The following is a 26153-nucleotide window of genomic DNA, read 5'->3' as shown; positions in this document are numbered from 1 at the left end:
CACATAACTCCACGGAGCCTGAACACACGAGGTTGGTTGCGTTTAAGAGCTCTATGTAAATTACACCTTCTAGTAGGAAATCTTTCCTAATGTTTTCTGGTTTATTATTTTGAATAAAAACCAAGTTTTTTATTCAAAATAATCAAACACTGGCCCTATTATTATTATTATTATTATTATTATTATTATTATTATTATTATTATTATTAGTGATCTTTTCCATAGATCAACATCAGCCTGTCTCATTCTATGACACTTGTTGACCAAAGAAAATAAGGAAAATAACAGCCATTTAAGGCTGGGAGAAGAGATATCACATTATTTTTCTTATTTTGGACAATCATTGTGCCGACTTGTACTTGTCAACTACAGGGTTTGGTGGAAACTAAAAATGTATTTCATTTTTTATTTAATTTTTTCCCCCAACTTGGTAGTGCTTGTGTAATTGACACGCGTTGCTTCCCACTGTAAGTGAACGCGTCACAATACGTGAACCTCGGCCGTAGCCACGCCCCTTCATAGTAGGGCGGGGCGACTGCTCGGTTTCTGTTGATGTCAAAAAGTTACACAAGCCGAGGAGGGAGAGGTTTCACAACTGTCAACAGGGCTTCACACCTTCACCCGCCGGTTCCACCTGAGAGCAGGGAGCGCTTCTTCAGAGCAACACCAGCTGGCAGAGCCACCAGCGGGGGGTCGTTTTTATCTCACCCTCTTTTTTTTAGTCTCTTTTCACCGTCACCGTGTGATTTATGCGACCCTCCGCCTAATGCTCTTGGAGACCACTGAATGCTAGGCAACGAGAGGCATGTCAACGTGATCTCCTCGACTCCGGGTCTCCAAAACATCTGTCCGTGTCGTCCGTCCGTCTGGCCCGTGGATCCGTGGTTGGCTCCCCGCCGCCTTCCCGCCGCTCTCTCTCACCCACCGAGGACCGCCGTGGCCCTGTTGGATCGTCACCATCTCGCAGCATCTCAGCCATGGAGCTCGGCTCTGTGATCGTAACCACCGGGAGCTCGGTGGCCCTGTTCAAGCTGGTGAACGCGGGGATCGGCAGGCTTCACATCCCGGAGTCAGCCAGCAGGAATTCGTGGAAATGGAGAAATATCTCCACATCGTTCGTGCACAGCTTCATCACGGCGGTCTGGGCCGTGCTTTGGTAAGTTTTTTTTCCAGCTGGCGTTGGGGAGCTCGCAACAGTTTGGCATCTCTGCATTCAGTCGCTCAGTCAGATTTGCGGCTCCAGCTATTCCCGTTATTCCACCGAAAGAGACTGACGTGCCGCAGAAGGCATTTCATGCACGCACGGCACAGAAATATTTGGTTTCCCCAAGTTCTCTCAGTTCGCGCTTATTGGAGCCTTTTCGTTTTGTCGTTTCAGCTTCTTCCGACATCCACAGATGGCTGAGGATCTGATAGAAACCCACTCTGTGTTTTCACATTCTTTGGTGTCCCTTTCTATTGGTGAGTAGCTTCTTAAATGTGATTAAATGCAGTTATGGCGGGAGGTGCATGCTTACCCTTCTCCCATTGCAAAGCAAGGTGGGTGGAGCACTCAGAAGTTTGAACATATCTTCAGTCAAGTAAAAGTACAACTCAAGTGGGACGAGTAACAAAAAAAAGGTACAAATGCATAAAATAATTTCATAATAACAAACTGGCAGAATAAATGGTTTCCAAATCCGTTTTTTCAACTCAGATGTAATTAAACCAATGAACATGTGCAGAGATTCTGCTAGTAAAATAAATAGTGTGCAACATATTCAGTGTAAGGAGAAGGAAAATAGCGCTAAATGATGAAGACGTCTTATTTAAACATAAATCATAGGCGTGTGTCTGGTGCATTTTAGGGTACAAGCCTGGGCTTCCCTCAAGAACAAATGTCATTAAAAGTTACTTTCCCTGGTTAGTCAGAAATATTACTCAAGTAAAACTCAAAAGTAAGGTATAGTAAAACTACCCCTAAAACCTTTTTTTTAATGTTTTTTTTTTTTAAAGACAAGGTGTAGCAGGTCTGCCGCCTGCTACACCTGGACTCCTCGGGGCAGATGCCGGATGACACAGCTGTTAACGCATTCATCTTTTTGAGAGGTTGATGAAGGGATGGATTGCTTGTCGACTAACAGAAGTGTCTTTTTGATAAGTGATTCATTGAAGAGCGAACCATCTTCAGAAGCAAGTCTTCTGAAAAGTATTGCTTCTGAAGATGGTCAGATAAAAGAAGTGGGTGAGGAGTTGAAAAGGTTTTGTCTCCCAGGAGAGACAAAGCTTTATTCTCCTTCAATCATCTATTGAAAGAGAATATTGTATTCTTAGCAGCAGTGGTGCAGTTAATGTATTAAGAGTTCACGGAAAGGATGTTTTTTTTTTCTTGTTTATTTTCTTGTCAGATGAGGAAAAAACAACCTTTTGGCATAGCTTCACAATTAAACCAAACAGTGTCTTGAAGGTTTGCTTTAAGCAAACCTTGTCCACAGCAAAACATAGTGGTGGCACCATCATGCTGTGGGGATGTAGCAAAAAGAGCTTCTGTTTTCCTACTTTGTGTTGGTCTACGACATAAAATCCCATTTAACAAACATTAAGGTTTGTGTTTGAAGGGGGAAATGTGCTGCACACTATGAGACAATCATTGTTTTTGATGCGTCATGAAAGCAACTTCTAAATGAACTATGCATCTGTAACGAGGAATAAGCTCTCTAAGCATAAAAACCCTTGCAGTCCATCTGGGACATGTAGTGAGCAGTCTTCAAAAGAAAACTCTCAATGGTAATCATGCAGATTGTCTTTTTGATAACTCTCTTTCACGCCATTTCCCCCCCAAAACTTCCCTGGTTGTTTTCAATAGTTGTTTTCAATAGTGAATATTACAGCCTGTTCTCAAACTTTTATGCAGTTAAATTTTTCCTAAGTCTATTCAAATTACTCAAACCTCAGAGCGCATGTTCAACCTTTTCCTAAAACAACTTGCCCTGTTTTTTTTTTCTTTCTCTCAGTATTATTTATAATCATCTAAGAGCAAATTTTTCCCCCCCTCTTTTCCTCTGAAAACAAACAATTGTTTGGAGGATTCATTTTGTACATAAAGGGCTCTTGAAGACTCTCCAGCCCTGCGTTACAAGGAGCAAAAATATTGTGTTGGTATGTGAAGCTCAGTGACGGCCATTACGATCTGTCCCAGGCAACAGGCGTAAACACTTACACTCGTGATGTCACCGTGCGTCGGGACACAAAAAGTCAGTCCAACAATGCAGGCTGTCTGCATCACAGATCGGTCGTAACACAATAGAGCTGCTTTTCTTGGCTCTTCCCATCAGAAAAGTGGCGTAATCCTGAAACCTCTATTTTATTTTATCTTTTTTTTTTTTTACATATTTGCTTTTGGAGAGTGGGGACTTTGTCCAATACTTGGGACAAAATGTCCCAACCCTTGTTGATTTTTCAATATGTACAGGAAGTGGAAAGGCAGAGGTCAAGAGATTTTCTGGCCGGTTACCGGTCAACAATATCCCTTGAATCTCTGACTTGCTGATTCCTGTTTGGCTGATTCCAGTTTCCCTTTAAAAACTACAATTGGCGACAAGCTTTGCATCAAATTTCTTCTTAAAATTTTTAGTAAAACATTTATTTCTTCAAAAACAGTCTAAAAGTTTCAGAGCTGCCTCTCTCTGGACAATAGAAAAGTATCTATAGATGGTTTGATTTTTATTCTCCATCCATTGATCAGGATCCATCAATCATCTCTTTTACTAATTTATGAATGCATTGAAAAACTAAATAACACCAATAAATTAAATCATATCATAAATTAATAATATTAATTTATTACCTTCGACTGATAAATTAATATTTAACAAATAAGAAAAGTGATAAATTAATTTATGTAGATAAATATAATAAAACTCAAATCTGCCTTTTATTTAATTGTTGTTGTTTTTTAACTTTTATCTTGCTGCTCATTTTTATTGTGATCCTAATCCCGCTTTTTATCAATAAATCCTTTTGAAATATGAGGATATTTATTTGAGACACATCGCCACATTTCTTTTCAGTTAATAATAAGCAACCTGCAGCCAGTAGATATTAATTGGAATTAGTATTTTTTTCCCAATTAATACATATTACTTGGAATAGATTTCCAGTTAATATTGAAACCAATAAGAAATAGTTTGGTACCATTTCTTATTGGTGTCAAACCAGTAAGAAATGGTGCCTGATTTGTTCAAACAGGCTGATCTGATTTTCTCTCTTTTTTTTTTTTTGTTTGTTTGAGTCGAGAGAGAAAAACAAGCCAAACTAACACATTACAACCTGGATACTGTGCAAAATTTATGCCAGCAGAATCACATGGTGCGCATGGATGTAATTTTTTAAATGGTCTAAGTTAAAGTACATGTGATGCAGTAAAAAGGCAACTTTATTCATACTTGGAGAAACAGAAAAACATTGGTTGCACAGTCGGTGAAAGGCTGATGTCCCAATCGGATTTCCCCGTCATTCCAGCAGTCATCATACGAGTCATTTATCTGCCTGAACCCATGTGGTTTTGACTAACCTATTTAAGGAAGAAAAGCCCCGATTATGTGCACATGGTTCTTGTGTAAATATGTTGACCACCATAGAAATCTCACGTGTCATGAAAAGAAAAAAGGAGCCGCTTCGTTTATCTATATCACTCCAGCTTTTCTGTTACACGCAGGGTTGGCCTGTACACAGGCTGTAGTTTGGCTTCAATCCCAGATCGCACAAAAACAAATATTCACCTATGAGAAGACAAAATTGATGTCTGTTTTTCTATTTCACTTGTAAGTAGCCACACCTGCATGCTCTGTTTAAATATGGGTCACTTAAAAAAAAAAATAAGTGAAAGACTGTTATGACATGTGGGTATGATGATCATGCACAAAATTCTTTTATAATGTAATATTTCTAACTTTGAGTCATTGTCAGCTGTGGATATTTTTAGGAACAAGGTTTCATTCTCAATTAAACTCCAAGTGTTAAATTCCATGATGAAATTCAAAATCGGTGCAGGGGCTTAAAAATCATGTTTTCCTGAAGTTAAATAGAAATAAATACTGTTTAAATTGAGCTCTATCGACAAAGTAAATGTAAAAAAATATTTACTGTCCTATCTTTGAAAAGTAATGTAACCCTAACTTCAGCCTGTTCATTAGCCAAACGTCCTAGATACTGAGCCAGAAGGCACTCTAACTCTTTTAGCTTCTTGCTAACTTGGGTTGCGTTCACACTGCAGCTCGAAGTCACCCAATTCCGATGTATTTTTTTTTTGCCATGACCGTTCACACTTCCAAACATATGCAACCTACATGTGTTCTGCAGTGTGAACGGGCAAACGACCTAAAAGTGTCCCGCATGCGCAGTAGAGGGCGTAATAACGTCGGTGTTCCGTGTTCTGTCAACCGCCATAAAAAGAAGAAGTGCTCAGTGTTTGTGGAAGTAAACATGGAGGCTAACGGTGTAGCACAGCGTACATATTTAAAGTTGTCGTCTGGCCAGATCAGCGCGTTAAGCCTAGACGTTAGGCCCCATGTGAATCGGATACGTATCGGATTTGGTTTGGATTAAAAAAGAATCCCACCTGTGCTGTTCAGACAGCAATGAAAAGAACAGATATAGTTTGCATTATGCCAAAAACAAAATAAAAAATTGGAATTGGGTCACTTCAGGCTGCAGTGTGAACATAGCCTTGGTTTCCAAACAGGGTTACCTCAAGCTGTTGCTATGCATGTGGCCGTATTGGAAAAACAGTGTTTCATGGTTCGTAATGTAAAAAAATTAGGTTTTTTGTGGAAAATCAAGTCCTTTTACAACTTTGAAGTAGATGTTTTTGTATTTCATAGTACAGGTAAGCAGGACTCGTCATTGAAGCTACAGTGCTTCTATAATTATCTTGCGTCTCACTGGAAGAAATTTAAGCCAAAGGTTGTTTTAGTGGTTTTAAAAGCATGCATTTTTAATACAATGGCATACATTGGACATTGGACACTCTTTAACTGTTGTCCAAAGGTAGCAGAAACATGTGACCTCTGTGGCATCAGATGGCTGTGTTGTCTTTTCTTGGGTTTTTCTCGCAATCTTTGTGGCCACCTCACGCTTAAATTGTCAAATTTCCCCTATCACCAAAGCCTTGAGTCCCTTCATTCCTCCCTGTCCCTCCAAACACCAATTTCTCTTTTTTCTTTGCCCCGGTATTCGTAAAAGCGGTCTCCATGGATACAGTTGGCGAGAAGCGGGTGGTGGATATGAATAGCCTCTCTCTAGGAAGTCTCCTGGTTGCCATCGCTGCCGTCATGAAAGCAGCCCCCCCTTAACAGCCTCCCAATGCACTCGATTAGCTCCAGGCTGCCTGCGTCAAAACAACTTGTGTTTTTGGTTTTCTTTGGTGGTGTTAACGTTGGCCGAACTTTCTCTGTCCCAACAGGTTACTTCATCTATGACTTCCTTGACATGGTGTGCAACCAGAAGCTGAGTGAATCCTGGGAGCTTCTCTTCCACCACGTCGTGGTAGGTCTCTCAGCCATTGAGAAATAACTTGGGATGAAATGCCTGATGGTGTTGCAATGTATTATTCACTGGCCACCCTTATTGTTTCAACATTGTGCAATTACCCATTGTGTAAATTAGATAATGCCGCTCTTGACAGAAGTAGTTATAAAATAAAACAAACAATATTCTAGGAGCAAAAAGGCAGTCTCGCCGCAGTGTGACCAACCGGCCCTCAATCCATTCAGTCTCTTTTCACACACTCAACATTAAACTCCACCCAGCCTCGCCCAGTTTTTGCCGTTGCTCTAACCACTCTTTAGTTATCAGATTCCAGAGAAAGTCAGCCGCTTTTGTCACATGGTGGTTCCTCAGCACGCTGCCATGTTGACATTTTAGATACTTTCCTGGTGGAGGAATTGGGTTACACTGAGGAAAATAACTGTGGAAATTACCTAAGGCGAGGAGTTTGTGTGAATTTACTTTTCCACCTTTTGGTTTTGTGACCTACATCCAAGGCCATGCCGATCTTGATTCTGCTGTTGCTGTGCTGCTATCGCCACTCAAAAACGTTTTTCATTCCTTCCTTCCTTGTGTCTGTGGTTTACTGCCTCGTCCCCTTCTTTCCTTGTATCCTCACCCATTTCGTTCCTTTCCTGCCTTACTCGTGTCTGCATCCTTCTGACTGAACTTTCTGCCTTCATTCGCTCCATCCCTTTTTTGCATCTTTTGTTCTGCTCCTCTTCTTTAATCTGTCCTCCTTTCTTCCCTACTTGTTGCTTGGACCCAATAGTGAGTTAATAAAACACCAAAACTGCAACATGACGAGTCTCATTTGGTGAACAATGATTTGGTTTTTCTACTCTACATATTGACATTCACTGTATCAAAAGATGCATAATCATGTCTGACATTTAATAAGACTAAGTTCATGTTCTAGATCAGCTAAGAATAGCAAATTTATTACCATTTCCTAAAAGCCACAAAAACATAACTTTTTCCAAAGTCAGAAGTTTACATACAGTGAGAATAATGTGACTCTAAGCAGTTTGATGAGGTTCATTGGTCATCGGTTTGTAAACTTTGAATTTGAGTGAAATGGAGGAATGGAATTTATTTTTTTTTGAGCAAATCCTCAAACACGTTACTTCCTTGTATTTCATTAAGGAAGAATCAAAAGAAATCAGCCAAGATATCAGGAAGAGAAGGTTAGTTTACGCGTAAATACACGCATCTCTGACTTTGGTGCAAGTATGAAGATGGGAATCTCTGACCAGTTCAGGTAGGAGGACAGTTTGGTGTGAAATCTGAAGCTTCCTGCCATTAAAATGTATGTGTTATAAGTTTCAGCTTATCAATCAATCTGAGGCCTGAAAAAAACTCCGCTGGTGAAGTTGAGTGTGGTTTGTTGTCTTTAAGAAGCGAACCATGTGTTTGTTTGGAAAACTGGCCCCAGCAGTGCCCTTGTAAAATTGACAGATTCACAGAGACGATTGCTTTTCTCTGGAAGTCTGGATTCTCCTCGCCTCGACTTCCGGGGAGACTTGTGAATGGGCTTTTTTGGCGCGGCCAGCTGGCTTCAGATTGTCGTTAGAGCGTGGGAGGGATGGAGACCCGTCCCTCATTGCTCTGTGGGCTTCTCAGAGAGCTCCCTCTGTCTCTCTTTGCCCTCTTTGTTACCCTTTTGTACCATCTCTCATTCATGCTTTCTTGCAAGGTCAACTGCTGGATCTCAGTGTGGACGCATTTCCATGAATGTCGTGCATGTCTAGATGTAGATGGACTTCGTTTTTCTATGCTTTAAAAACAAAAATTCTTTTGCTTTGCATTCATTTGTTATACATTTGGTAAGTTACTCCCAAACCTTCCCTTAGTGTTAATTTCCAGTAGTTCACACCAAAACAAATTAAAAACCAGCTTGTCATGCAGTCAGCAGCGAAGCTGACCTGGAAAATTTGGTGGTGAAAGAAAAATGTTAGGACCTGTGTCAGCACTGTGGATTTTTCTTTTTTTTTTTTTTAAATAAATATATAAACAATCAGCACAAGCTGCAAAGGTTTGCTCCCACTTCTGTTTCACACTGTTGGAACATTGTGTCCTATTGAGGATTTATTAAACTGCTGCTGCATTTTAAAGGCAGCAGCCGTAGAACCTTAAAGCTTCGGCTGACTCCTGCTCATGGCCACTCCCTGTGTGAACCGGGTCATGTAACCGTAATCCCGTAATGTGTGTTGTCGCCCTTTAAACTCCCTGTTTACGTTGTTTGCCGTAATTTGCATGGAACGATGGCTGTGCTGAATCTTCATGTCTGAAATCTCCTCAGAGTTTGGCTTGTTTTACAAGCAAACACTGAACCAGCATGTGGTCTGAGGCGAGATTTGCTGATCGCTGTTATTGCAGTCCAGGAGAAATAACAGTCGAATATTCCATGGAAAGTTTTTTTTTCTTCTTCTTCTTCCTCAGCTCCTGTGTAGCATAACACTGTGCTTCATGTAGAAAGCAGGAAGACCTGGAAACAGAAATAGAGTTTCTTCTTGCGGTCTTACCTCCCATATTGGAAAACATATGTTGAGGTCGGGGAGCTTTTCTTTAAATAATGTATGTCTTGGAAAAATTTAATTTGTAGCAAACAAATCAGACTCTCATGGTTCATAGAGTAACAAAATTAAGTTTAGGATTAAAAAAATCTATAGGCAATATAAATAAAGCCAACAGAAGTTGCAATAAACCCACAAAATGCTTCCTGCTATAAAGTGATGATACTTGTAAAATAAAGACTTGAAACAATAAAGCTGATTCATTCAGAATGCAGTGCCAAAACACAAGCGTTAATATATTTTAAAATATATTTTTAACTTAAATGACTAATTCAAAATATATTGAGAACATTGTGAAATAGATATAAACACCATGTTTTGATGTATTTTCTTGTACGTCTTTACCAGCTTTGCACATCTGGAGCCTAAAATGTTTTCCATTTTTCTTTAGAAGACATTTCCAGGTTTAGTCAGCTGGATGGTGAGTCTCAGTTAGTGCAAGTTTTAAATGTTTACCTCAGATTTCAGGAATGAATTTGAATCTTTGCTTTGATTGGGCCATCACGACCCAATTAACATTTGAGTGCATCAAAACTTTTTGTCAAGTGGGCCAAAATGATCAAGTCAAGAGTATTTGTAAGCCAAACAATAAAATCAAAAAGTATTTATTGATTTCTCCCTTTTTAACAAAACATGATGTATTTGAGTTAGAAAGATAGATTCTTGAACAGATTTGGATGCACTCAGGTCATACAAGACCTGTGGAAAACTTTATACGATTTTTGTTCAACCTGTACTTTCTTTTGGTTTATCGCATACAATCCCATTTAAGCACAGAAATGTTTGGGGTGGAAACATGGCCTCGTGGTACAGTGGGTAAAAAATGGCACAGAGTTTCCTCCTGTTAATACTGAGCTTGTAAATAAAACAAAAATGTAGGAAGAGCGATTCCATGAAGAGGCCAATTACAGAGAAGAGGGAAGCATGTGAGTAACAGCAGCTATATCTAATTTTCCTATTTTTGAAAACTCGAATCATGTAGAAACGGCACAAATCGGTTTTGTCCCTCTGCTCTCTGTTTTTCTGCTTACAGGCAACAATTGGACATTTCACAGCAACATCCATATTGCTGTGAAATATGGATGTTGAATACATGACATAACTGTGTTATAACATGTATGTGTTGCTAAAGCAGTAAAATCTGGACTCTGGGTTAATTAGGTCAGTGGCTTCTCATGCCTGTCTCATCTACTCCGAAGCTAAAGCAGTTTACAAGCTGTTCGTTACTGATTACTGGTCTTCTAATACTTCAACTTAATTTAGAATTACAGGAGTTTTTGTGGGGCTGGTTGCAAAAGTAGCTTTTTTTAACATCAAATAAAAAAATTAAAAAAAGATGTTTAGAAATACCCAAAGGAAGTGACTAATTTATTCTGAATAGCCATGTATTTTTCAAGAGTGATTTATGATGCACAACATCTGGGAATGATGACATAGTTAGAATAAGTTTTATTCAGCCATGTTGTTTTCTTAAATCTTGCTCAGAGACTCAAAGGTGTCAGCGCCATGACATTTTTGTTCTTCTTCCTGTGTAAACAGTGATGTCAAAGCAAATGCGTTTTAAGAATCCGGCTCATCATGTGTTCGTAACCTAGAAACAATCTTAGGTGTTTTGTTTATTTTTCACCAGTAATCTGATTTTCATCTGCTTCTTCTGCTCAATGCCAGCCTCAGGTATGAATGCAAAGCATTTCTGTTTATGGGGAATGGAAATAGATTCATATTTTTCTCTTTGTGTGAGGAGTGTAGCCATCGGGGAATTGCATTCTTGGAAACGCCTTGTTGGTTTGTTACTGGAAGTCAGATCCTGCTCACGTTTTTACCCGAGGAACCAGATTAACGAGAATTGGTCTAACTTTTTTTTATTGCCTCATCTCCTGCTTTCATGTTACACCCTGCAGAATTAAAAAAAATTAAAAAACACAAAAAACCCCCGCAACTTTTCATAATATAAAATTTCTTTGAAGTCTTATTTGGTCTTTAGTCTTTATATTTGCTAACTTGTTATATTTGTACAATGTATTGAGTGATGCTGTCATTTTTTCCCTTGCATTGACAAGAATATTAACCGGAACTTCAAATGTTTCTTGTTAATTTTTCTCTCCGTTTGCAGTCCCACCTAAAATTATTCAGCCCCGCACTCAAAATTAGGCTTGTTGGCAAAATCCAAATAATAAACTAATTACACGAACAGATGAGCTTGTACATTGTGTTGCACATTTTTGTTGCACATTTAAAACAATCAGATGTAAGTTAAATTTATGGAAGGACGCATAAAATTAGAACCTTACATAGATAAAACATATAATAGGATTTTAGTGAAATTCAAGACTTCAGACATACTTTAAATAGGAAAGGTTTGACAATAACATTTCATTGCATGTTACAAAATGGCTCAAAATAACAATCATTGAGTTACAGAAGAGTTCGCTGCACAGAAAGGGAAAAGTTTTCGTCAGTACAGCGAACACCTTGAATGTTCCTGGCTTATAAATAAGCCAATGTGGAGAAACATTGACGAATACTCTGAACAGCAAACCCACAGTGAAGCACGGCTGTGTCTGTGTGATGCTATGGGTCTGCTTTGCTTTCTCTTTAATCAAGTATCTTTCTATCTTAGGGAAAAATGTCAGTTATCTGTGAGAAAGCATCATTGGTTCAGGAGGCCGTCCCAGTAGATACTAGAGAAACCAGTTATGGGAGGAAGTAAAGAAATAAGACAACCTTGGTGAGAAAATCCAATATTATTAATGAACTGGAGACGTTTTTCCATGAGGAGTGGACCAAGATTTGCTAATTAATTGTCAGCTAATGGAGTCCTTACTTAGTTGAAGATGTTTGTCCTGAACTTGAACTTGAATAGTTTTGGCCATTAAAAGTGACATTTTATGTTTAATTCTGGAGAAACCGTTGGAGCATTAAATGTGCTGAGCTTCTACATGGATCGTTTTGCAATAAACCTTCTTTGGAGATGGAGTTAAATAACTTTAAGGTCTTCTTCTTTGATCTAGAGTGATTTTTCATCTCTATATTTAACTCTTAAGCAGACAAACTTTACAATCTGTAATAATTTTTATTCTTTTCCTTGCACAGCGCTCTGCATCATCTTGGCATCTCCAGCTGTTCATTTAGTATTTATGTGTCTAGTTTTTGCTGTCCTACACATCCATATAATTCCAGCTGTCTGCATACTATGGGCTGTAGCTCCTCCTTGTTGACCCACATTGTGGTGAGCCACAGCTCTTGGAATGAGGGTTTCTTCACCACATTGTGTTCACATATAACAAGCTGCTGGGAGCTCCTTTTTGTGATTCTACTTGAAATATGAATAACACAAACAGCAGATTGAGCTGACCTGACTCGAGCACACAACAGTGGTTCTTCAAGCCGCTCTGCTCTGTGCAACCAGAGAAAACTGCGCCATCTTTGCGCCAAAGGGTCTTGTGTACAGACCCTTTGGTATTTGAACAGAGTTAAAATTATATAGGAACAACATGTTGTTAAATGTTAGTATTTTTTTTTAAATGGAAAAAACCTGGTGTAAATTAATTTAGGCATGAGAAGATGAAGTGGAAAAGAAGGAGATAAAATAAAAAAAAAACACTGTCTAATTAAGACTTACACATTAAGTGTAAGATAGATTTTACAGATAAAATCTATCTTGGGATAAATAAGCCTTAAATTAATGAGTACTGTGCACTTTTCAGCGCTGTTGTTGTTACATATGTTGTTTGTCATGGTGTTTTCTCAGTTTTCAGGGGGATTTTTTCTCTTTCTGCAGGTGTAGAGGCAGACTTGGGGTGTTATTCTGTATTCTCTTTGTCCTTCTTCCTCTCTTCTACTCTTTTTCTTTCTCAACTTTTTGCTCTCACTCTTTCTCTCTCTCTTCCTCTCTCTTTTTTTTACTTTAGTTTTCTGGATCAGTTTCTCATATTTGAAGCAATTTCTATCTAATATTCATATCTACATTAATATCCACATTCCAAATGTTAACCAGTTATGAATAATATTTTTGGTTTTCTTCTTTCAATTCTGATTGCTACACTGTCTGACAGGACCACTCTCTTTGCATCTGTGTACCACCTGGATTGTCTTCAAACAAAGCTTTATGAAACAAGGGTAGATAACAGATGCATGTCTTTAAATATTAACCCAGCTGCACGGTCTTTAAGCAGACTAAGAAAACTGGGCTAACAAACACCTACCCGCTCTCTTCAACCATATAAGAGGTATCCAAATGAACTCAACTATTTGCTTTTGCTAATTTCTCTGCAGCAAAAATTATGAATAATTGAGAGAAGCACTTGAAATGCAGTTAAATCAAAGTAGCAGGCACATCAGTTTCTGTAAAAATAAACTCAGGTTTGCACGTGGGGACCTACAATGACTGAAAGTGCTGACAAGGATTTGAGAAATTTGCTTCAGCTGAAAACAATGCACATTTCTGCCTATCACACTCCCACAAACCCATATAAGAGATGTTGAATGTGCCTCACCCCGCCCCTATACCGCCACATGCAACACATGCCGTATTGTGCTCCGCCCTCGGGTCCTGGTCAGGCTTCCAAACATTTTCTCTCCTTCTGACCCGAACACCTACTCTGCAGCGTCTCCCATCCCTATAAATACTACATACATCGCTGGAGCTGGTTTGGATGAAAATGTGTGTTTTGGGTTTTTTTTCTCATATTGTGTCACATTGAGCAATTTGTGTTTCGTGGGGTAAGAAATATTTTGTGGTTGTCCAAGGAACAAAAATAAAACCAACCACATGTTTATGCATGTCGTTGTTTCTGCTGATGGAGAACCGTTTTGAGGTTTGAGCTTCTTTGAGTAGGTCAGTTTTGTGCAAATCAAACTTCTACAATAAAGTAACCAAACTCTACGTTTTATTGTAAAAAGACTTTTATGATCAGATGAACACAAGCGGGAATTGGAAGCATAAGTGACTGCATGGGAATTTGAAAGATAATTTAAAGCCATAATTTAAAGCCAGACACTTGTACTTTACTTGGACAGTAAAGTACAAGTGTCAGCGTCTTTAACCTTAAATTTTCTCTCATACACATTAAAACACCCAAAGATTCTCCAGTCAATTAGTTCATTCACACCTGCATTTTGGACCTGACATTTCGTCTCAACCTACTTCAGTTTTGAACTTGTAATCAAACAACCTTTTACCCACAAGCCTAACCATTGACGACCAGTTTATTCATTTTAGTGCATGATTTAATTTGGCAGATTTTATTTGAAGTTGCATGTTCTTTGCCCTGCGATGGACTGGCGACCTGTCCAGGGTGTATCCCGCTTCTCGCCCATTGCTAGGCACTAGCACCCCTCATGACCTCACTAGTGATGAGAAAATGAATGGCTGCTCTTTGCCAGAGCCTCTGATGCCCATGTGGATGACTTGATTCCTGTGACGTAGGAAACAAACCGAAGCAAATCTTAGTGACGTCCTGCTAATGGATGTTTCTGCAATTAGCAGATGTCAAAAGAATTTTTTCAGTCATCGGTTTTCAAAGAACAAGTGAAATACCCTCAGGGCGTTTGAGAACTGATGTACAGAGTGTCCCACAGTAGACAGCTCCTTCTCATGCAGGGAAAAGTCTGGCACCAAACACCAGATAAAAGTTCATCAAGAAGTTTCAAACCAGGAACCACACCAGCCTAAAGGACAACAAAAAGTTAAAGAAGGGAGGTTTTATTTGTTGTTGTTGGCATAGCAAACTAGGAAAGCTGTGTGGATACCTCCATCCATCTATTAGTGGGATTGGAAAACTGGGTGTGTTTTAGCATGGCGCCACACCTGATGACGGCGAACCGAGGCATAAAAGAGATGTTAGACGAACTTGGATGAAATCCAGCTGCTGCAGGATGAACCGAGGTCACAGCATGAAGTTTAAAGGAGTGCCGATGGGTGTGCCAGTACCTCAGAGCACAATGCAGAAATAACCTCACATCAAAATTATGTAGTTGGCAGAAGAAAAAAAAAAGTCACTGTTTATCTCTGAAAAGACCCATTTTGAGTCTATGAGTTAAAAACTGTAATGTTTGCTCCAAGTTTGGGCGGCATAAAGCTTAAAATCTGAATTCCTTCATTAAAGGTAAAGGTAATTTTTTTTATAGAGCAAATTTTCAGCAACAAGGCAAAAGTGCTTTTCAGGAATGAAAAGGAAATAAAATAACAAACCAAAGGAAAGAGCAGAAGAAGAAAAAGAATCGAATGTTGGTCTAAAGCATGTATGTTGCATGCATGCAGTGTGCTACTTTTACAGGTTTCATAACTGATGGATAACTCTTTTATTAGAGATGCAACAAATTGCTGTTTTTTCTTTTATGGCACAGCGCGCTCCCAAACAACCTTGAAACCACCAAACAGGAATTTTCTCACAATAAATCAACTTAAAGTCATAAATATCCTGCCAAGAAAAGAAATATTAATGGAGTTTGCCGCAGTACTGTCATGACAAATTCAGCTCGTTGTACTTGATTTAAAAAAAAAAAAGACACTTATATCAATTGTATAATCAGACCCTGATGGTTCAATATCCCTCCATTTTGTTCTTCGAAACATCTGAACTGTTAACATGAGAAATGTGTGTGAAGCACGTAATGGAGGGAGAGGAGCCTCATCTGGTGTTGAGAGCTTTGTTGTTGGTGCGAGTCTCTGTCCAGATGCGTCTCTCAACCTTCATAACAAGCGATGAAATATTTGAGGGATTTTTTTTCACACTCGCTTCCTTTCTGCTTCATTCATAAAAAAAGAAGTCATCATTCAGTCACAGACGCCCTGCTGCAGGAGACTAAAAATAATGCTTTGCCTTCATCTCATTAGCCGGTCCGCGCCTCTAAATGAAAAGCCACGCAGTTCTAATCGACCGTGTTTATTGTCGTAAGAGTGTTTTTGTGTACGTTCTTGAGGTTTTCGCCAGATGTGTGTGACGGAGAGGCTCTGAAGGGGCCTGTTGTGCAGCAGTCATCTGACTGGCCTCATGATAGCATTTAAGACCCCAAGATAACCTCTTGTCTCTTCTGGAACTCTGGACCTGCTCTGTGTGTCAGCTTTGCTGGCGTTTTCCATCTCCTTCTCTCAATTTTTCTCTTGCAGAGTCGTTTTGTCAAACCCTACTGCCTAACTGTCACCACGTGGCTGACATCTCTGTACAGTTTCCTACTGCTTTTCTATTCATTACTTTTACTAGACAGTTTCCTGTCTGTCTATGGTCCTGCTGTGAAGAACCGTTTCCTGTCCTGTAACTGTAGCGGTGTAATGTGCTGAGAACAACCTGGCAGAAAGCCGATGCGAAGTGCATTAGTGCCCTGAATAATCAATCCATTCATTGTATGCGCACACAAATGTAAAACCTAGTCACTGTGCATTTAAGTTCACAGTTTTCCCAGCAGTGATTTATGTGTATGTTGTATTCCTAGTTTCACATCTTCTAAGTAAACCAGAAAATAATGAACTTTTCACATTTTACCATATGTAATAATCCCCTTTATTCTTATACGGCTATGTAAAATGAAATTGTAGAGAACCCACGGAAGATTTTTATGTTCATTTAATCTTTTATTCTAACCAGAAAGAAAAACTAATTGAGATGAGAAAGCTGCTCTGATCAGATCAGACCAAAGCTGAACTTTTTGGTCGAGATGTAAAAATGTGTTTTGTGGCAGAGAACTATAACTCTGAACCAGACCTGTCGCAAGAACAAATTTTGCTGCACTATATATTATCACAGAAATTATTACAATTAACAATCATGTTGTTTAGAGACCGTTTTTAAGATATATAATTACAAAGGCATAATATTGCAAGTTCAGCCTCTCAAAGACCAATAAACTTTAATTTTGTACAGAAGACTTAAGACTGGAAATAAAAACCAAGCACAACCGAAGCCATAAATGAAATGGATTATGAGAACTGTGTAAACAAAATTGCTCTTTAAAAATGGAAATTGTCAAGCTCATTTCAAATTATGCATGCAATTAGTTGATTGATTGCGACAGGCTTACCCTGAACACTCTGTACCCACCATGAAACATGCTTTTCTTCTGCAGAGAAAGGGAAGCTGGTTAGATTTGATGGGACGGTGGATGGAGCTAAATGCAGAGTGATCTTGGGACAAAACTTCGTCTACAGTAGAACGGTGTTAGAGCGGTCAAGACCTTCATCTGGTCGGGATTTTTAAGCAAGACTTTAAAACTGATGTTCACAGAAGCTCTCCGTCCAATCTGTCCGAACATGATCAGTTTTAAAAAGGAAAATGGATTAAAGTTTCAATCTCTAGATCCTCAAAGGTGATAAAAACTTGAAACCACAAGAATAGAAAAGACAGTTCTGAAAGCTTTTAAATCAAGGCTGTTGAACACACACACACACACACACACACACACACACACACACACACCCCCCCCCCCCAGACTGTTGAAACGTGTCAGCTTCCTTCCACGTCACTCATTCATTACTTTCATTGTTCCTGTAAAATACATTACATTAACATTTGCGGTTGTAACGTGACCACATGTGAAAATGTATCAAGTATTTCATTACCTTTGAATAGGTTTGCAGCAGGAGGAGGCAGCTGTCAGCTCCACCCTCCCACCTGTCTGAAGCATGTCTGCTCACACCCTGACACCTCTGACCTCTGCTCCTGTTACAGCTTTAAGAGCCAGTGTATGTTTTTCTTTCTTTTTGCACTGACAAGGACTATAGTAAAAAAAAGAACAAAAACTTCTTTGCGAGTTCCTCTATGATTTTATCATCCAGCATTCGGCCTTGTCATGTCGAACAAAAGGCTTGTGTATCTCCCCAAACCCGAAAATCTCCACTGACGGCATCAAATCACACATTTTCAAACGGGGACAGGAGGAACTGGTTGGACTTCCTAAATATTCTTTGGCATCATTGTTACTGTTAAAGAGTGAGAGACAAGTACTGCTGTTAGCAAAGGGACACACATGTGACTCTTGCATCGTTGATCAAGGATTTTGTCTGAGTTGTGGTAAAACATGTCCAACCGACTCCAGTGTGAGAATGATGACTCGTCAGGGGGAGAAGCACTGGCTGAACAGGTGCAACCACAAGGAGCATTTTGCCCCGAGTCTTGACTGCAGGTTGTCTCAACCTGAAACCATAATTAGGCCTCTGTTGTCTACACACTAAATTAAATTCACCCCATGGTTCAATTGTTTCCGTTTTTACAGTTAATGTTATTTTGCAGATCTTGATTTCTGAGTTTTTAAGCTCCAGTCACAACCTTTCGATAACGTTCAGGTGTGAATTTAGACGGGGCCGTTGCGACCCATCTTTTCTTTTCTCAGGTATTTTCTTGGAAATTGATTGTGTTTTGTATCATTTTCTTGTTCATGGCCCAGTTATAGAAGATAGAAGATTTTGCTAGATGGATTTGTTTTTGCTCGGCTTTATGTGTGCAAGGTGCCCGGGTCATGTGATGCAAAACGAGCCCAAATCACTACCCCTCCACCACCATGCTCCTTAGCTGAAATATGGTGAGCAATTATACAGAAGCTCTATTTCAGCCAGAGTTTCAGACATCATGGGGTTCATTTAGATTCAACTTTGCAAGTCATGCTGCCAAATTCCTGTCAGAGAGACGTTTTCTCCCAGCGATCTTTGAAAACGAGCCATACTTGTCTGTTTTATGTTTGTACTGTCATGCACATTAACTGCTAACAACCCGACTGAGGCCTGCAGAGCCTTGAGTGCCTTTAAGCTTTATTTTATCCAATCTTGGAGTGAATTAACTGCGGATGTCCGTTGTTGGGATGGGCTGCAGATTGTCTTCAATATTTTCCACTTTTCTGGAGATTAGCTTAACTCTTGCTCTTGTTTTCCTGATATTGTACTGAAGCCCACCTTTAGCCACAGACCAACACAACTGCAGTGACGAGGCTGCATAGAGTAGGTTTGTTTTTTGAGGAATTCAAAATTCAAACAAAGAGGTATTTGTTGTACTTCCATAGAGGACTTTGTTGAGCAGTCCAGGTATCACCTTTCTTTGCAAAGACGTCTCTCTTTATGTGTCTGTGAGGGAGAGCTGTTGGTGGAGAGAAATGCTCTTTTCTGAGATGCTGAAAGTTTGAAATTTGTCTGACTTCTAACCCTTACAGTTCACACCTGTGTTTTCCCCCTGAAAAACACAGGGGGAAAACTCCTCACCAGGGCCCTCCACTTGCAGGTGGAGGTGTTTTCCCCCTGAAAGTGGAGGTCCCTCCCCAAGGTTTAGAGGAAGATCTAATTGAGCCCATGGGGAGGAAGATGCAGGGAACAAATATTGTTTTTCTGGAGAAGAATAAAAGGGGCTTATATGTAGTTCTATTGTAAATAAATACTGTGTTGTACTGATAAGCAAAACAAATATGTAAATTGTTTTTGTTGAAATATGTTTATCTGGGTTTATCCACAATGACAAATGAATAATTATATGACTAGTAATTTGATAACTGGTGGAAACGTGCCCCAAAAGAGCTGCGCTAAAATGTGGATCTAAAACATCAGTGGGGCCGAATGCAAACACACGCCATACTTTTCAGATTTTCTTCTGTAAAAAATGTTTCACAACCCACACATCATTCTCTTTTAACTTCGCAATTATTCTCTACCTTGTGTTTGCCGAGTTTATTAATGTTACGGGGCTTTTGTGTGAAAGTCATGTTCAGCAGAGCGTCATGCTGCCAAATCCACCTAATGCTGAATCAATGATGGATCCAGCGGCTCGCGGGGGGATTACTCTGAGCCCCCTTCAGCGCTCGGTGCTGACACCAACGCTGACACCAACGCTGACATCTCTATTTCTGTCCCCACAATGGTGGACGCGCCGAGAAGGCTGCCGGTTCGGTTTCTAAGGACGTTTTCTCAAAGTTTTTCTGCAGGTGAAGGTTTATGGTTCCCCTTGTGTACAGACCTTGAAAAAGTGACATATTACTTAAGTTAAGGGTCTTTTATCTCTCTGGGCCACTTTATCTGTGTTTATTGGCATTTGTTGAATTGGAGAACATCCACAGTAAAAACGGCAATAAAGCTGCATAAAGGTAACACCAAAGAGGAGGAAAACATGTTATGCAGTCTTTCTGAGAAAGCATGGGAAGTGCAGAATTTATCACCCTGCTCCTGAACAGCTTTGATCCATATCAACTACATTATATACCAACTCGATACGTTATCAACTCGTCCCATCTCTGGATTGTATAAGGGTTTGCAGTCCCGTTCAGTCTTGTTTTATCTGCGTAGACCAGTTGAGACGTTGGATCCGCTTAGGTTTTGTGGTTGGAGATTTGGCCTCAGCTGAACGGAGCGGAATGAAATCTCGTGAGGCGCAGTTGTGCGATCCTTCACCTTTTGCTTCGGTCCCGGCCGCACGTGGATGTGTTGCTTTCGTAACTGGACTCGCCGCCCTCCCTCGCGTGATGTTTTTACTGTCGGTGTGCTGGGTTTGGTCTCTGAGCTCGACCTTTCATAAACGGGAGTCTTAACCGATGAGCTGAGACGTATTTTCCTCACTGTGTGATGATGTTTGTGTATTTAGTGTGCTGGGGGAAAAAAATCCATTGTTTATTGCATGGTTATTGCCTGTTGCCATAGTAATCTGCTGCTGGCTGGGTTGGATGTTATCGTTTCTTCGGTGTCTCTATGTTTGGAGTTGTTCAGGTGTTTTCCCACGACAAATCACAACTGTTGAGAAAATTTTTTTATATTTTTAGTTTCTGTTACCATTTGCCTGATTTTCATTGGCTGGATTGGACAGACTTTGTTCCCCTTAATGAATAAAATCCTCCTTTGAAATTGCATTTTGTATTCACTCCAGTTATGTTTGCCTCATATTAAAATTGAATTGATCATCTGAAATGGAGGTGTGACAGTGAATAGTAAAACAAAAGTAGTTTTTAAAACACTGGAAGAACTTTTTTCAGCTGGGAGGAGAGCACTTTTCTTTTATCTCAAAATAAGAGAATAAAATGAACTTAAATTACACAAAAATTGAGGTTTAACTTAGAAAAATACTTGTTTAACAACAATAAAGCCTGAATTGAATTGAATATATTATCTGTTAAATATATATCAAATTTAAAACAAAACAGTCACTCCTAGTTAGACACTTCATTGTAGGACCTTCAAATCTGTATTTTTTAATTTTTTACCAATTCCATTATATTATTTCCAAAAATAAACTTTTCCCACATCTTTCTGTTTCATCCCTGCTCTTTCAAAGCAGATACTATGTAATACTCAAAAGGTAAACATATTTCTGCCGTCAGTGGTGACTTGTTTGGCCGCTGGGTCAACGGATGACTAAACCTGCCGTTGTCTTCCTCACTCTGATAACAGGGCATCCTGGCCTGAAGCTGCTTCTCCCATAGAGGAATGTCACAAGACACCGACTGACCAGCGGTGTGCTTCCACTTATTTTTTGAAAAAGCTGAAAACTGACATCTGTCCATAAGTTGCACAGCAGATTCCCATGAGACGGATCATTTCATTGAGTGGCTGCAGCTCTCTGACTGCTGACGATACGTTATTTAACTTCGAGAGTTTGACATGTAAGGAAGTGTCAAACGAGTCAATATTTTTTCTTGGTATCCTGGTACAAATGCAGATGCGACTGTCATTAATATGTTGCTCTGCAACTTTATTCATGCCCTTAACTTTCTGTATTTGTTTCACATTTTAAACATAAGCTTCTGTGGGATTTATTGTGATTTTACATGAAACACGAACACAAAGTAGCAAATAGCTGAAGTGGGAGGAAAAGTGTGGCATATTCCTATATAAAAATCTGAAATGTGTGGCATGCATTTTTATTTAGCCTTCCTAACAAAATACTAAGCTGATACGTGGATTGGTTGCTGACTGCTCTTCCTGGTTTGGTCCAGCTCTATTGGATGGACTGCGTCTGATAATCAATATTTAAGTTTCCACAATTGTCATTGGTTTGTAATCTGACCTTTGATTTGTCCTGCTGGAAGATGAACTTCTCCCTCCCTGACATCTCTCCCATGTGGGATGTGGTTAAGGCGATGTACGGTGTTAGTTGAAACATTTGAAAGACTTTGTGGGCCCCCATCATGGCAGCAAATTGAAATATTCTTTCGATTTGCCACTGTTCCATAATTCGTTTTCTCTTGTCCATAATTTGTTCCCTGTCCAGAATGAAGAGATGTTTAAATCTCAGGATGATGCTATATAACTTAAATGATGCCACAAACAGTTTAATTGCACACGTTGTAAATGGAAAAATGTGCTTCCTTGTAGTTCAGATTTACCTTGTGTGTTTTGCAGTGTGAGCATTTTTACCGGGTATCGCATGTCTTGCATCGATGTGCCAGTAGCTCTACAGCATTTTCTCCACTCAAACCTTTGAACTCTAGATGTTTAAGGTTTATGCAGGAAAGACGACAAGCAGCTTAATCGCAAACCTTTGAACCGTAATGTAAGGTGCAGTATGGTATAATGTTTACTGCTCCTCACATGTCCTGTTGCTTAACCATCAAGACGCAACATGTAACGTCCCAGCGGACCCACATGCGTTACACAAGTGGCTCTTGCAGCTCATGGTAAAGGTCATCCCGCATGTCAGCCTGCACTCTGCAGAGGCAGGTCTGAATCGCTGCTTTTATCCCTGCTGCAAACATCCCTCTTAAGGTGGTTAGGACGTCTGAGTGAATGCCGCCGCCCCCCGTGGCGAGCCGGCCGGCCGACCCGTTGCATGTCAACGCCGCTGCCATGTGGATTTTGAGCTGCTGGAACGGGTTGCTCTCGGACTTGGTCAATAATCCGTTTCTGTCCAACTTTTCATCATTGAGGCAGCAGTTAGGAAATGTGGAGTCGTCCGTTTACAAGGCGTCAGCGCCACCTGGTGGCGGTAGTCCGTCCGTTACATCACAGACTTTCATAAGCACAAGTCAGCAGAAAGGAGTGGCAGGAGCTTTGACCTTTCCGAGGAAGCACAATGGATTTCAATGCATAACTATAAAAAGCAAAGCCGCCTCCTCCACCGGGATCATATCACAGAGTCATAGATTGCAACCTAATCAGGATATATTTTTCTGTGAAATGCACATCATCCATTCATGTTCGTTGGTTTAATCTTCCAGAGTCAGTTCAGGCATACAACAAGCTTCTTCTTATTTAAACTACTTCTTTATAAGACTTTAATTTGTGCTTATTTTGTGTTTGGATTCAGGTCTAAAAGTAAATAATCTGATTTATAACAACATCATCCCCACTTTACTGCCCTCCCCTGCATTACAGGACTAATTTTAAAATCTTTTTTTGAGCATTTTCTAAGGTTATTATCTTGTTTGGCTCAGGCTCTAAATATGCAGTCATTTTATATGATTACATTGCATGTCAGTGGTCAGCAACCTTTGCAATCCACAGAGCAAAATGAAGAGTTTCTAGAGCTGCAAGACAAATTATTATTATTTTTTAAATTGACAATTTTATCCAGTTTTCTAAATATGTAACACAGAAGCAGCGATTAAGTAAGGGATGGAGTTTCAAACGGTTTTCTGGCTTTCCTGCTTTAAGGGATCTTCAATTATTTATATTAGGAGCAAAGATGTTGTTACAGGGTGTGTGAGAGAAGAGTCTCTTTTCCAAGGTTTCTTAGAGTCGGCCCAGCTTTTCCAAATTGAGCATGTAGAGGAGACTGAAGGCTTGATCACAGTTAATTCATCATTCAACATTGGTGCAGAGCTACTGTCGAAAGCTTTTATTCATCCGTAAAAATGTTAAATTATCAGTTTAATATGACTTTTTGTGTTCAGTGTTTAGATCATTGTCTTTTTTGTCAGTGCTTCAGTCCAACTTTTAGTTTGTGAAAATAAAGCCTGCAGGATGCTAACAGGAACTCTGACTTCCTCCCCACCTGTCCGTGTGTCTCCCTGTAGGTCATCGCCTGCTTCGGCCTCTCCGTGGTGTCGTGTCGCTACGTGGGATTCTCGGTGGTGGCCTTGCTGGTGGAGATCAACTCGGTGTTCCTCCACCTCCGGCAGATCCTGCGCATGGCCAACATGGCGGCGGGCACGCTCTACCGCGTCAACAGCATCGTCAACCTGGGCACGTACGTAGTTTTCCGCATCAACACGCTGGCTTGGATGACCCGCTGGCTGGTGCTCAACAGGGACAACATTCCCCTGCTGGCCTACACGCTGGGCAGCGTGGGCATGGCCATCATGACCGTCATGAACATCATCCTCTTCTGCCGGCTGCTCAGGAGCGACTTTTTAAAGAGCAGCACCCGGGAGGCCAAGAAGGAGAAGGAGATGTAGAACTGCGCTCCGTTAGGACCTGGTGGCTCGGATCCAGCCCCGTTTGAGAGACGGAGGTCTGTGCTGTAAATGGAAGCGGACCTCCTCTGGCCTCGCTGGAGGAAACTTCTTCCCCTCAGCTGCGGGTTTGGCATTAAAGCTTGTGTGCTTCAACCTCATGAAGAGCGTAAGCCCTGTTAACGTGTTACTGAATGCCTTAACATCCCAACCTGAGCTTCATCTTAAAATGTAGCTGGGGATGAGCACCACCTTTTACACAGATCTTCACACAGCCACTGGGAGCAGAAATGTAAAATATCTTTAGTAACATCATAAATATATCACTTAATTCATCTAGTTTATGCTTTGTATGATTTATGCTGTTGAGGTTTTTTATGTTGCTTTTACCCACTGAGTAGATGAATCAGTAGCGCCCTCTTATGGTTTGACTTTGGCACTGCAGGGCTGAATGTGTTTTCCACCAAATGTCCTCAATTAAAAACCGCCTGCTACCTCAGAACTGGTTGCTAGCTCCCGCTTTGCTGACAGTGTTGATCACTGCTGAAAATCTACAAATGACTTGAATCAAACATGTACGTGCAGCGCCTGCTCTCCACAGGTAAAAATGAAAGGTGTAAAGACCTCAACGGTTTCCTCTCGTTTCTGCTGCGTTTCTCTAATGGTGAGCTTTGACTGGTCCTTGTTGTTTCTCACTCTCAGATATTTTGAGCTTTATTTTTACTCTGAATATGGGCAGGTTTAGTCGAGCACTGATTTTCATGTAATCAAAGAACAGAAATATGCATTTCCCTTTCTTGAATGGCTTTTATTTACCATTTTGAAGAGTAGCTGAGAGAAATGAGCCATTTTTCCATCTTTACACCCCAGAGACAGAGGAAGTCAAGTATTAGATAGGTCCTCAATGATATACATCTCTTTTTATGCCATTCTGGATGTAAAGGTGCAAAATATTAACCATAAATATCTTGAGTAAAATGTGATGCCACATTGATTTAATTAATATTTAATGCTTTATTGTTGTGTGGAGCACAACTTAACTTGGTTTGCAAATCCTCCGGTTTGAATTTTATTTAAAATCTACACAAGTTGTAGAATTATATTTTCATTATTTTGCATTCAGACTACGCATTAAACTAACTAAACTAAACTAAACCGAAGAGCCGAATATTAAAATTACAATTAGATGTGGCGAGTGAACAATAAAGGTTGATATTCATGTGGAAATCAATTAAAATAATCAAGTATTAATTGATTTGTGTCCTTTAAAAACAAAGAAAAAAAGAAAAAAGTCTGGAAAATCAAAACATTTTACGGATTCAAATTCTAGAAGAAAATGAGCTTTTTCCCAAACTGCTCAGGAACCCAGTTTTTATTTTTTGTTAGTTTGTTTTTATGAGTGATTTTTCACTCATATGAATGCATTTATGAATGCATTAAATGAAGGTTGGACTTGTCTCAATTTTCATGTCAGATCAACCCAATGAAACACAAGATGCATTTGATTTAGAAATTTTCACACATCTTTACCAGGGGGGCAGTAAATGCGGAGAGTGCAACGCATCTAACCTTAATCTAGAAGTAGAGCTTCTAGAATAGGAATGATTTCAGGATAAATACTTCAAACAACAATTTAAATTTCTTTCTTGAGCAATAAATCAAATTACTTGACGGTGGATAAGAGCATGGCGCAAGCTAGCCACGTCAACGCTACAGCGTTTGTAATGAAGAAAGAAAAACTGACAGAATAAAAACATT

General features: G+C 39.9%; 1 protein-coding gene across 1 annotated transcript; it reads left to right on the top strand.

Annotated features, from left to right (window-relative positions):
- Positions 1-531: 531 nt before the first annotated feature.
- tlcd2 (TLC domain containing 2) lies at positions 532-25016 on the top strand. Its single transcript, XM_055028621.1, has 4 exons — positions 532-1156; positions 1379-1461; positions 6443-6525; positions 24018-25016. The coding sequence occupies exons 1-4, from the start codon at positions 978-980 to the stop codon at positions 24396-24398; spliced, it is 726 nt and encodes a 241-aa protein (XP_054884596.1). The 5' UTR covers positions 532-977; the 3' UTR covers positions 24399-25016.
- Positions 25017-26153: the final 1137 nt, after the last annotated feature.

This window comes from Poeciliopsis prolifica, unplaced genomic scaffold (assembly GCF_027474105.1).
Source record: "Poeciliopsis prolifica strain line A6 unplaced genomic scaffold, Auburn_PproV2 SCAFFOLD004, whole genome shotgun sequence".
Classification (NCBI taxonomy): Eukaryota; Metazoa; Chordata; class Actinopteri; order Cyprinodontiformes; family Poeciliidae; genus Poeciliopsis; species Poeciliopsis prolifica.
Note: the sequence above shows the minus strand (reverse complement) of the source record. Positions and strands in the feature narration are given on the sequence as shown.